This window comes from Lynx canadensis, chromosome A2 (assembly GCF_007474595.2).
Source record: "Lynx canadensis isolate LIC74 chromosome A2, mLynCan4.pri.v2, whole genome shotgun sequence".
NCBI lineage: Eukaryota > Metazoa > Chordata > Mammalia > Carnivora > Felidae > Lynx > Lynx canadensis.
The window spans coordinates 40,528,226-40,541,451 of record NC_044304.2 but is presented as its reverse complement, the minus strand read 5'-3'; the positions used below and the strand labels follow the sequence as shown (position 1 = coordinate 40,541,451).

At 41.8% G+C, this 13,226-nt stretch overlaps 1 protein-coding gene across 1 annotated transcript in view; it reads left to right on the top strand.

The window, feature by feature from the left end:
- Positions 1-13,226, top strand: part of PDZRN3 (PDZ domain containing ring finger 3) — a 241,078-nt gene that overhangs the window by 19,415 nt on the left and 208,437 nt on the right. Inside the window, exon 3 of the mRNA XM_030307250.1 lies at positions 2,056-2,163. Within this exon, the coding sequence (XP_030163110.1) occupies positions 2,056-2,163 (108 nt within the window). The remainder of the gene's footprint in view (positions 1-2,055; positions 2,164-13,226) is intronic.

Here is a 13,226-nt window from a genome sequence, read left to right as displayed (position 1 = left end):
TAATGCTTCTTGTTGAGATTTTTCTCCCTAGGAGGCAGTATTGCACTTTGAGCTTGTGTAAGGGAATGCCTTTAGTTTTGAAACTGACCTGTGCTACTTTTTAGCTCTGTGACCTCTGATAAGTTATTTAACCTCTCTGAGGTTTTTCCTCTATGAAATGGAGAATAATATAGTACTCACCATTTTTAGTTATTGGAAGGATGAAACAGTGGACACAGGGTACTCCCTACCTGCCTGCTGTCTAGCGTGTAGTCAGTAAATAGAAGCAGTTGCCCAACTGTGTACTTAAAATTGAGATATGCACGTGGGGAGATACATGAATGTGCTGGGATTAGTGCATTAGTGAGGCGGCTGTGAGAGAGAAAGGAGGCAGGGAGAAATCCAGACAGTGAAGGGTTAGTCTGCAGTGGCCCCATGCAGGGTGCTGTGATGCTGGGCAGGGCTGCCTGTTGAGGATGGCTGATCTAGCACAGCACCCACAGTCTCGCTGACCCTTCTCTCTTGGAAGAGTGTTGATAGAATCCAGATGTCAGTTAGGAGACCTATCTTTGTCACAGGGGGATAAATGTTGGGGAAAACACTTAATGCTCATTTTAGGTTGTGATTTTGATTTCTTTCGAATCCTACTTATGACCTTATAGGGTGTGTGTGTGTGTGTGTGTGTGTGTGTGTGTGTGTGTTGGAGAGACAGGGGTGAGGATGGAGGGAGAGAGAGAAGAGGTACAGAGTGTGCATTTGCTTATTCTTATCCATTGCTCTTGAAGCGGTCGATTGAACTACGTTAAAGTCCTCCCTTTCTCCTTTAGAATATGGGTTTTTTTCTTTTCTGTTTAAAGAGAAAAATTTTATATTTTCCTTGTTACTTTTTAACAAATGGGATTTATATGTATTTCTGTATCCAGAAATTATTTTTAAAATAGATCATCTTACGGCCTTATGGCAACTCCAGAATTTGGAGTTTCTGTGGAAGATCCTGAAATTACTTTTCAAATGCTTTTGTTTGGAAACAACACATACTTGGGCCGTTTAACTTATAAATCCATCTGTTAATCACTAGAAATTTAATCCACACACTTGGAGAGAATTCATCCCAGTGCTGTTTGGAAAGAAGTTCATGAACAAGCTGTGAGGGTTTTTTTTTTATGAGCTTGTTGGAGCTTTTTGATTTTAAATAAAGGAAGGAGTTTGAGCAGCGAGCCGTCGCTTTTCCCAGAAAGTTTCAGTCCAGACTTTGAAAGATCTAAAGGGATTTGAGATTGGAGATGAGAATTTATTAGGATTCGGGTGCTGGTGGTGAGCTTTTCTAATGTAAATCAGAGCACGCATAAAACACCTATTTTCACAATCAAATTGTTGGGTGCTTAAAAGTTTTAATAGTACTGTGTGCTGGTGAGGCTATGGAAAAACACTCTCATGAGCTACGAGTCCTTAATTTGGCAATACCCGTCAAATCTACATATCCTTGGACCACCGGTTGCATTGCTAGGGATATGCCCTAGATAAATACCGCAAAAGATATTTCATTGTACAGGTTGGAAGAAGGTATGAGACACATCATTGTCTCTGAGAATGACAACTGGAAGCTGCTTACTATCCCATTACTGGGATACCGTTCAGCCATTTAAGGGAGTGAGGTAGAAAGGAAGACTGGAGAAAAGTCCCTAAGATTTGTGAAGTTAAGCAAAAGAGGCAAGGCGCACAAGAATTGAGAGAGCACACTCCCGTTTGTATGCATGAAAAAGGAACAGATACATGTTGAAGAAAGGTGATCTATGAAAAATGTTTTGGAAAGGGTATATAAACTGCCAATAGATGCTATAAAGGGGAAAAGGACACTGGGTAGGAGGTGGCAAGGACTTACACATTTTGATAGGTTTTGAAACATCGTACCATGTGCATGTATTAATTTTAGATTAAAACAGAAATTAGGGGTAACAGATGGGCTTTCACCCCATTGCCACTTTTGACATAAGCTCGAGTCCATCATAGTTTAAGAGTGTAAGCTTTAACCAAGTTAATGCCTAGCATTCATGTGTGTGTTTTTTTAACCCAAAGGACAACCAAGATGGATCGTCCACTGAAGGAATCTTTGTATCCAAAATAGTTGACAGTGGGCCCGCAGCCAAGGACGGAGGCCTGCAAATTCATGACAGGATTATTGAGGTATGTGAATGCTGGGCCGTGTCTTTTAATAGGCTGAATGCCATCCCGTCTTTGTCCGGTTCAGTTTGGTTAGGGAGGGAGGCCTGAACCCTCCTGATGGTTGGGCAGGAGAACTCTCCCATTGTGTGGGACTTTATGGAGTGCTGATTGCCTTGGTGTTAAGTTTTTGTTTATATTAAATATAGAGAAGCCAGATTATGAGTGTCATGTTCACAATTTGGCTCTCTTCCTTTAGCCTTGCATCTGTTTTGTGGGCTTCAGTTACAGTTTTGTGTGAAAGCCGTTGGAGAGTTGTCTGTTAGTTAGAACCAGATGAGCAACCCCTGTTGTGCACATTGTGTCAGTGTTCACGTTGGTTCCCAGGGTAAGATCGTGGCAGCTCTGGGGGCTTGCTCATGTCCTCCCAGCTCGCGGCACACAGTTACTGCTACAAATGCATCGTTCTGTCTTCTGTTGCCGGTTTTACCAAGTGATGGTCCAGGGATGTGCAGGCAAAGTTTGATAGGATAGTCACTCACATCATTCCCAACTCTCTCTATTCAGTTCTTCATGGAGCATTTTAAGGTTTTATAGAGCAGGTTTGTGGATTTTCTATGGAGGAAGTAGATCTCCTGGCCCACCATCCAACACACTGGAATAGGGTCACATAGATGGCCTCAGATGCCCCAAGTTGCCCAAAGGGAGACAGTTACTCATTGTCTCCTTGTATGGGCTCTTGGTGCAAAGTTGGATACAAATGACTGTTTCCTGCTGCTTTTTTTGATCATTTTGATTGCTCTTTTAATGGGTAAATACATGAACTAAGTGGTTGGGTGTCCTGTGAGGAAGAAACTAAATAGGAGAATCCTAGGTAATATGTTGAATCCCACAAGAAAGTCTCCACAGCCATAGCCATGTAACACGGCACATTAAATGGGGAACAGGAAAAGCAGCACTGTTGGTATTCCAAACACATTGGTGTAGCGTCTGTATTTCTTGAGTGTTTTCATGGTCCGTTTCAAAACTTTGGGCCGAGTGGGAACTCTAACTATGAGATAAGCCATGAGTGGAGTTCATGTAACCCACTGGAATTTGGCCACATGCTTCTCCCCAGAGAAAGGAGCCTTGGGAAGACAGAGAACAAAGTCTGGCTTTCCATTCTTGTTTGAATGAATTCTGCAATGTGCGAAGCAGAACACTTCAGGATCATTTATGTCCTCAGGAAAACATGCAGTTAAACGTCACCAGGAAAACAAACTGAACATGTTAGGGTCTAAGAGTCACTTTTCTGCGGGAGCGGGTACATCGTGGTCACTTACGTATTAAAGGGATACTTGATTTTGTTTTAAGGACATTATTAATATTGTTACATCCCCATTGACTTTTTGAAGCATTCTTAAACTTGGAGCTCTTTTTACTGCATGTTTTAGGGTCAATCTTTGTATTTCCCAGGTCAGGGGAGTGGATTTTCCCGAAGAGAAATTGGCTTGGACAAGAGCACTTTCTCAAGAGCTCAAAGGCATACTTACTGTCTTTTTTTTTTTTTTTTTTTTCTTTTTGTCTGAGAGAGAAAGAATACATTTTCTGAGGCTATTGTTCAGAAAGATAAGTACAGCTTCCGTTGCCAGGGGTTTGGTGGAACAGCCAGTTTCTCTAAGTAATGGAATTTCATTGCTCTTATGTTTTGCAAATGAGAAATCTACAGCTGGGCAGGATTTTCTCTTGGCAGAGGGGGGATCTGTATTTGAAATGTTGAGGATGGTTTCTGGTAAGTCACATTCCCCTTTTGGACAGTATGTAAAATATGAATCATGTCCCAGTGTTGAGATGGAAAGAAGGATGATCGCAACAGAGAAACAACATATGTGTCATTGCAATCGACACACCGTGCCCTTCTCTGTTAAACCCTGATCTCCTTTGACGTGATACGGTAATTCCCATGTCTGAAAAAAGTGTACCCTGCTTCACCTCGTCTGTGTCGGAGTTGATTACTGGGCACGAATTTGATGATTTTAACTGTGCCTGTGTTTCATCACTAAGGAGAGTCAGGCGCTTTCTACTTTCCTACCATATTTCTTCCTTTTCGGGGGAGTGGGCCAACTACCAGCAGACCTTCCCAGTAAGAACTTTAATTCTCATGAAAGGGTGCTTCTGTGAAATCCACGGAGACTCACTGAGTCTCATGCTTTACTGCAGTCTTTAGGTTCTTGCTGCTGCTGTCTGCTCCCTGAGACCAAAGCCAGGCCGCCTCCCTTCAGTTTTTTTCTAACAAATAGTGTTTCACTGCCCCCGATACTATCGTGAAACGAACTTTACAAAGAAAGTAATAGATGCATACACCCCTACTTGTAAGATCTCTATGTACTGTAATAGAAAACTGAAAATGAAGATAACTGATAATAAATCCCACGTATCAGGGTGTATGTGTGCGGACACGGTGACGTTTGAAGGTAACCTAAAGGTGCCAGGTGCTGGCGCCCCCTGCTAGACCCAACCTGATGTACCAGCTGGAGAGGCTGCCAGAGCGGGAGGGTGGTGCTGGGGACTCTGGCACTGGGAGCCCTGTCGCCATCCGAGATTGAATTTTCTGCAGTGGTGAACAGGTTGTGGTTGAGTTCTGGCACAAGCAAGTCCAGTCTTCTTGTGACTTGCACACTTTCGTGTTTGTGTGTGTGTGTATTTTTAATGTGTGCTGAAATAAACATAACTCAATCTTGACCATTTAACTATTTTTAGTCTTACCCTTCTGTGGCATTTACGCGGTCATGCAGCCATCACCACCATCCATCTCCAGAGGTTTCCCGTCTTCCTTCAGTGAAACTCCCCGTGAAACAACTCCGTGCTCTTTCTGCCCCAGCTCTTGGCAACCACCATTCTACTTTCTGTTACTGTGCATTTGACTCCTGTAGGCACTCTGTGTAAGTGGAATCATGAAATATTGCTCCTTTTGTGTCTGGCTCATTCCATCTGACATGATTCATCCTCTAGGTTCGTCCCTATTGTAAGATATATCAGAATTGCTTCCTTTTTATGGCTAAATACTATCCCACTGTGTATTGATGCCTATACCACATTTCGTTTATCTCTGTATTGACGGACACTGGGTTTGCTCCCACTTTTTGACTATTGTGAATAATGCTGCTATGAACAAGGGTGTACAATCTGTATATATGTAACTGAAAAAAAAAACCCTTAGTGTGTAAATACGAAACAGAGTTAGGTTCTCCACTCCAATAATTGTAAAACGTCTGTTATTTTACCTTCACAAAAGTCTGGCAGGATTTGTGTCAGTTGCATTGGAGGCTTAATGTGCATTGCATGGGACTGTGTGCATTGTAGGACTTGGAGCCTCCTTGGCCCCCTCCCCAATCCTTGTGCCAGTGAATGCCCCCACAGATTTCCAGCACTACCTCAGGGAATGGTGGGGTACCAGAGAGAATCACTGGACTAGAGATTTATCTTACTCCAAAACCTTATGATGCACAGTGAGTTGCTCAGGAGCAGAGCTGTGAATGTGCCCCCCCTTCTAGCCTGACTGCTGGATTTTTCTGTCTGGGGGCCCTCAAGGCCTGAGAAGGCCTGAGCTGGCTCATTCTGGGGCTAGAAGTCTTGGGCCCCCTCTGATCAAGTGTCTTCCCAGCCCACATAGCTACAGCTTTGGAGCCTGACTGTTCCAGGAGCCCACACCCAATATTTGCATCCCGTGTCCTCCTGTCTGCTTTGGATTGGGACAGACAGATTGTTGTGCCCACCCTACCTCACATCTGACACTGAGATACAGCAAGTTCCAACTTACTCAGTATTTCCTTGTGATTGTGTATGTGTGTGTGTGTGTGTTTTCTCCCTGTCCTTAATTATGAGTTGCCTCAGACCCTTTTCATAACTTCTCACCTCACCTTTGATTGCATATAGTCAGCTCCTCTTTAGAAGTTTAATTTCCCCACAGTACCTTTTGTGTACCATAAATACCCCAGTGGTTTAGTTTCTCTGCCTCAGAGCCTAGTCTGCTTTATGAACTCCCTTTCAAAGACAACGCACTACTCTTCATATCTCAGTACCACCACATTTCTTAAAGGAACTTTGCTTTTGTCCTTTGTAACAGTTTGAAACCTTTGGAAAAATCTGCCCAGTGCCAGCTGAGTGTGTGTTAACCAATGTAAACAGAATCCATCACAAATAGAGTGCTTTTTTCTGTGACCTCTAGAGTCTACTCTGGACCACCAGTCACATTCTGCCCAATTCTCCTGTAAGTGATTTGGAGAAACCAAAAGGTGAAAAATCACATATGGTTGATATTACCCTGAAAAATCCCTTAGGGATGTTCCATGTGGGGAGCATACATCTCTCCCTGAGTCCATCCAGCCGATTTCCCTAGCATTGGAGCATCTCGCTGTTCCCTCAGTTGACTACCATATGAGGTATTTGACTTGTTATGCAAATACCTTATTGGGCATAGTGCTCATGCCAAGAAAAGCACAGCAAAACCAAAGCCTACTAGGAAACTGGCAAATTCACTTGGAGGCATGTGCTATCGGTATATTAGTTTCTTGGTTCAATTTTTTTTTTTTTTTTTTTTTTGTAGCTACATGGCTGGCATGGCAAATGCATGACCACATGATGTAGTTCCAGAGCAACTCTTAAACCACTTGTAGAGGCCGTCCACATTTATTTATTTATTTATTGATGGCCAGTTTTCAGGCTTCTTAGGTTGGAGAACTGAGCTCACAGCTGCATTGTGCAAGACTCCCATGTGGTAGTGAGCGTACTTGTGTGACAGTTGTTGGGTTAAATGCAGTGTCCTGTTGTACTTGGAGAGTGCAGATGTGGAGTGCAGTGAAAGTGGACGGTGGCCCAGAGCCATTATTTTGTACCGTCGCCTGTAAATACAGGTTCCCCTTGAAAGCGTGAGGATATGAAGACCCACGGTTGTGGTCACAGAGGCCGTGAGACCTCAGCGGCTTTTGTGTACTCCAGTTACTGTGTTTTGTTTGCTATAGGTCTGGTTAGCCTGTCATTGCTAATAAGGGTGGGTTGCAGGACGGACCAGAAAACTTTAACAATACCTTCCCTTCCAGAACCAGGCTTTGATAGAACACGAGATTTTACCGTTTGTTATTGTTAGAAGATACTGTTCTGAGACCAATAAAAATTGCAGAATGGCCTATCATTCACCTGATGAAGCATTTATTTAAAAAAAAAAAACAAAACAACTTGGGGTGCCTGGGTGACTCGGTCGGTTTAGCGTCTGACTTCAGGTCATGATCTCGAGGTTCTTGAGTTTGAGGCCTGTGATGGGCTCTGTGCCAACAGCTCGGAGCCTGTAGCCTGCTTTGGATGCTGTGTCTCCCTCTGTCTCTGCCCCTCCTCCAGTCACACTCTGTCTTTGTCTCTGTCTCTCTCTCTCTCAAAAAAAAAAAAAAAAAAAATTAAAAAAAATTACTGTCTTTTATTAAGACTCTTTTTATTATCATATTGACTTTTATTTTGACATAATTTCAGACGTATGTAAACGAATTCCTGCATAATCTTTTCCCAGATTTGCCAAATATTGACATCTATTACATTTACTTGAATTCTTTTCTCTGTCTACTCTTAATCCCTAAATATATCAGTGTGTGTGTTTTTTTAGCAATAAGATGTTACCTTACAGAACTGGAGTACAGTTGTCTAAATCAGGAAATTCATATGGGGGGTGTCGTTAATCTACCAAATTTATTCAGATTTCACTAATAATCTTTATAATGTCCATTACAGTGAGAGAAAATCTTAGATCATATGTTTTATTTAGTTGTCATATTTCTTTAGTGTCTCTTACTTGACAGCATTTGTTGAAGTTTTTTGTCTTTTACAGAAAAGGTCATTTGTAGAGTGCCTCTCAGTTTGGATCTGTTTGTTGCTCATGAATATGGATTTAGGTCATATATTTTGAATGGGAATACCACAGAAGTGATAGTGTGTCCTTCTCAGCACATCCTGTTGGGAGTCACATGATGTCAATTGGTGACATAAATTTGGACTGCTTGGTTCAAGTCCTGTCTGCCAGACTTCTCCACTATCCAGTTGTTGTTTTCTCCTTTACCTCGTATCTTACAGGGGGATATTTTGTGGCTATGTAAATATTTCGCTGCTCCTCAAACTTTAATACACTGGTTTTAGCATTCTTTTATGGTTTTTACTTGAATTGATCAGTATTAGGGTGGCTGACAAATGGTCATTTTCTAACTGCATTCCTTCTGTGTTTATTAGTTGGCTTTCCACTATAAGAAAGAGTACTCCTTCCCCTGCTAAAAGTCAGTCTTTTTGGTGTTGACATGTAAAATGCAGCGAACACCTCCATAGTATTTGTTTTTTTTTTTTTTTTCTTCTCCTGCCCCTCTGTTGAACCATTTTCATTTTACCCTCATGTCCTATACTAAAGCAATGGAAGACACTGGCAAAATGATGTTCCTCTAAAATGCAGCCAATTTCTTTCATCCTAATGGTGGAAAAAGCCCTGTGTTTTAGATCAAGATGCCCAAGTTGAAGTTGTGCCCAGTTACTGACTCTGTGGTCTTGGTATCCTCAGTGGTGAGCCTTGATTTCTTCATCTCTAAAAGAGGAAGAGCATTACTGTCTCCCTTACCTGTCATGCTGTGTGGGTGGATCAAGGAGATAATGCAGGTCGAAAGATTGTTGCTATTAAGTACAAATAGGAAGAATTGATATTCTTTTAAATTAAAATTTTAGCTTCTGACCCAAGAACTTAATACCAAAGCTAAACATAGAAGTCAGCAAAAATAATTTTGACATCTGTTTTCCTCTTACGTGTTTTGGCAAGAATATAGTGCTGCTATAGGATCATTGAGAAAACTCTGACCTGTTTCAAGGAGTAGTCGTCTCTGGAATTAACGTTGTGACCAGTTAAAACCAAATATACCCTCTCTGATCTATATTAATTGCTTTCTAATGACTGTACTGATGTATTGACTTTGTTATGTGTATTAGTGTTGTTGCTGTCTTACTATTGGGCTATTAAAACTAGTTTTTGGAAAAAAAAAAAACCAAGAACAAGTAGGTTTTCACTGAACATCTTTGTAACAGACATCCCTGCACACCAGCCAGATAAACATACAACTTAGATGAAGAACAGAACATATGGCATGATGCAATTTGTGTATTTTAAAAGCATTTCTATATATTTGTCTTTTCATAGGAAAAATCCTCTGAGCTAATAAACATTTTATAGTTCTTAATTTTGTGGGGGATTGGGGGGAGACTTGAAATTTCTGAAGTCAGCTCATATGTGGAACTTGAGAAACTTCATAGAAGATGATGGGGGAAGGGAAGGGGAAAAAATAGTTACAAACAGAGAGGGAGGAAGGGAGGTAGTCAAACCAAAAGAAATTCTTTTTTTTTTTTTTAAATCATTTGTTTATTTTTGAGAGAGAGGAACAGAGTGCAAGCAGGGGAGGGGCAGAGAGAGGAGACACAGAATCTGAAGCAGGCTCCAGGCTTTGAGCTGTCAGCACAGAGCCCAACACGGGGCTGGAACTCAAGAGCTGTGAGATCATGACCTGAGCCTGAGTCAGATGCTTAACAGGCTGAGCCACCCAGGTGCCCCAACCATAAGAGACCCTTAAATACAGAGAACAAACTGAGGGTTGATGGGCGGGGGAGAGGTGAAAATGGGTGATGGGCATTGAGGAGGGCACTTGTTGGGATGAGCACTGGGTGTTGTATGGAAGCTATGAATCACTGAAATCTACCCCCAAAACCAAGAGCACACTGTACACGCTGGATGTTAGCCAATTTGACAATAAGTTTTATTAAAAAAAAAAAAAAAAAGATGGCGAAGCTAAACAGTAAAAATAAAAAAATAAATTTCTCAGGTAACATTAATGTTGGAAGTCTCCAAAGTGAGCATTAGTTTGGTAATCCATAAATAAGTAAAGATGAAACATGTGATGTTGGAAGTTTCTTCTCAGTTTTTTAAAAATTTTTTTATTAAAAAGATTTTTTTTCTTATGTTTATTTATTTATTTTTTTTTTTGAGAGAGAGAGAGAGAGAGAGAGAGAGAGAGAGAGAGAGACACCAAGCACGAGTGGGGGAAAAGCAGAGAGAGCATGGGACACAGAATCCAAAGCAGGCTCCAGGCTCTGAGCTGTTAGCACAGAGCCCGATGCAGGGCTTGAGCCCATGACCATGGGATCATGACCTGAGCCACCCAGGCGTGACTTTCTTCTTCGTTTTGAATGTCACAAGGCTGGCTCCTGCTCATAGTTCTTGAAAACGTTATTTGACGTTCTCGTGTCTGAAAGCTCATGGCCTCTGCCCCATGTATGGACACGTGCAGGCAGCTAGCTTTATGCTGAAACTCTGGAATCAGGGCCCTGGACACTCCTCTTTGGCAGAGCACCTCCCCCCCATTCTCAGCTTAAGTTGATCAAAGTTCGCTGATGTTGGCCTGTGTACTTGTGCAGGAGTTCCGGCTCTACTGAAGTTTTAAATCTATCCCTCATGGTCCTCTTTTAATAAAAAGATTTAATTAGATCACCCACAGAGTACTTGAAAATCTAGAATAAATCAGAAGGGACTGGTGTCCCCGTTAAATTTTCTGAATAAAAATTAGGCCAAAAAAAGTATAATATGGTAATTTCCCAAGGAAAACAAAATAAAACCGCAAACCTTTTGATAGCTGTACAGATAAAATGCATTTTATATTCACTCATCTTCTTTACACATGATGTCTAGACACTTAACCTTTAAGTATGGGGGGGTTTTGAGAACAATTTTCCTTAAAATTAGGTTTTGTCTTTCTGTCACTATAAGGCAAAGAGAGCTGGAGAGACACAGGTCTGGGGACCCTTTAGAGCAGCAGACTGACATCATTTTGGAAACAGAAACTAAGCCCATTGCCTGTAGATTAGGGTGCGGTGAGCAGGAGGAGGGAGCGTTGATTTGGAAATTGTCAGTGCAAATTGCAAATGGGGAGACTTGGGGCGGATGGCAGCTGTGTGTGCTGATTTGCCATTATGCCACTTTCACTGGGGACTCTGAATACCCCGGGGGGTGGGAAGTGGCCGCAGCATTTCCTCTAATGATGATGAATGGTTCCCAGGAGCCTCACCAGGAAGCGCAGCTGGGACAGAGCCTGTCTGCCTCTGCCACACCAAGTGCCACACCGCTCCAAGGAGACCTTTTTACCATTTACCCGTCTTTGTCTATTTTGGTAGCCGTTTGAACTGCACAGAGTCTGTGTCCCACCCCTTTTCTCCTGAGGGTGGCACTCCCTGCTGTCTTTTTGGCTCCTCTGATTCTTTTAACTTCCATCTTTCATCGCTTCCTCTTTTCCTGCTGGTGCTAGGGAGTCATTTGACAGCTCTTGCCGGGTAGGGGAACTGAGAGCCTACGCATGTTGGTTTTCCAACTCCTCTTCCACCTCTGAAAAGAGACCTTCTGCTGCGTTTTAAAATGTGCTAAATATATATGTTTTTTGTTTTTCAATCCTTCGAGAAACTCTAGGAACGGAATCAATTTTGACAGTCTCTAATCAAAGAAAACAATTTTTATTCTTTTCACAGAATGATTGTTACTAAGAAATACCGTGTTTCCAGACACCATGTTTTTTGTTTTGTTTTGTTTTTTTGTTTTTTTTTTGCTGTGAGACTTTCTGTTTTATTTTACTTATTTATTTTTTAATATAATTTATTGTCAGACTGGTTCACATCCAGTGTGTACAGTGTGCTCTTGATTTTGGGGTGGATTCCTGTGACTCATCACTTACATACAACGCCCAGTGCTCATCCTGACAAGTGCCTTCCTCACTGCCCATCACCCATTTTCCCCTCTCCTCCACCCATCAACCCTCAGTTTGTTCCCTGTGTTTAAGAGTCTCTTATGGTTTGCCTCTCTCCCTTTCTGTAACTGTTTTTCCCCTTCTCTTCTGCCATGGTCTTCTGTTAAGTTTCTCAAGTTCCACATATGAGTGAAAACATATGATACCTGTCTTTCTCTGACTGAGTTATTTCACTCAGCATAATACCTTCCAGTTCCACCCACGTTGCTGCAAATGGCATGATTTCATTCTTTCTCATGGTCAAGTAGTGTTCCATTGCATATATAAACCACATCTTCGTTATCCATTCATCAGTTGGTGGGCACTTGGGCTCTTTCCATAATTTGGCTGTGGTTGAAAGTGCTGCTATGAACATTGGGGTACATGTGCCCCTATGCATCAGCACTCCTGTATCCTTTGGATAAATTCCCAGGAGTGCTATTGTGTAGGGTAGTTCTATTTTTAAGTTTTTAAGGAACCTCCACATTGCTTTCTGGAGTGGCTGCACCAGTTTGCATTCCCACCAGCAGTGGAAGAGGTTTCCCATTTCTCCACGTCGTTGCCAACATCTGTTGTTTCCTGAGTTGTTCATTTTAGCCACTCTGACCGGTGTGAGGTGGTATCTCAGTATGGTTTTGATTTGTATTTCCCTGATGAGGAGTGATATTGAGCATCTTTTTATGTGTCTGTTAGCCATCTGGATGTCTTTTTGGAAGAGTGTCTATTCATGTCTTCTGCCCGTTTCTTCACTGGATTATTTGTTTTTCGGGTGTGGAGTTTGGTAAGTTCTTTATAGATTTTGGATACTATCCCTTCATCCAATACATCATTTGCAAATACCTTTTCCCATTCTGTCGGTTGTCTTTTAGTTTTGTTGATTGTCTCCTTTGCAGTACAGAAACTTTTGATCTTGGTGAGGTCCCAATAGTTCATTTTTGCTTTTAATTCCCTTGCCTTTGGAGATGTGTCGAGCAAGAAATTGCTGTGGCTCAGATCACAGAGGTTGTTGCCTGCTTTCTCCTCTAGGGTTTTGATGGTTTCTTATCTCACATTTAGGTCTTTGATCCATTTTGAGTTTATTTTTGTGTATGGTTTAAGAAAGTGGTGTAGTATCAGTCTTCGGCATTTTGCTATCCAGTTCTCCCAACACCATTTGCTAAAAAGACTGTCTTTTTTCTATTGGATACTCTTTCCTGGTTTATCAAAGATCAGTTGGCCATCCATTTGTGGGTTCACTTCTGTGTTCTGTATTCTATTCCATTGGTCTGT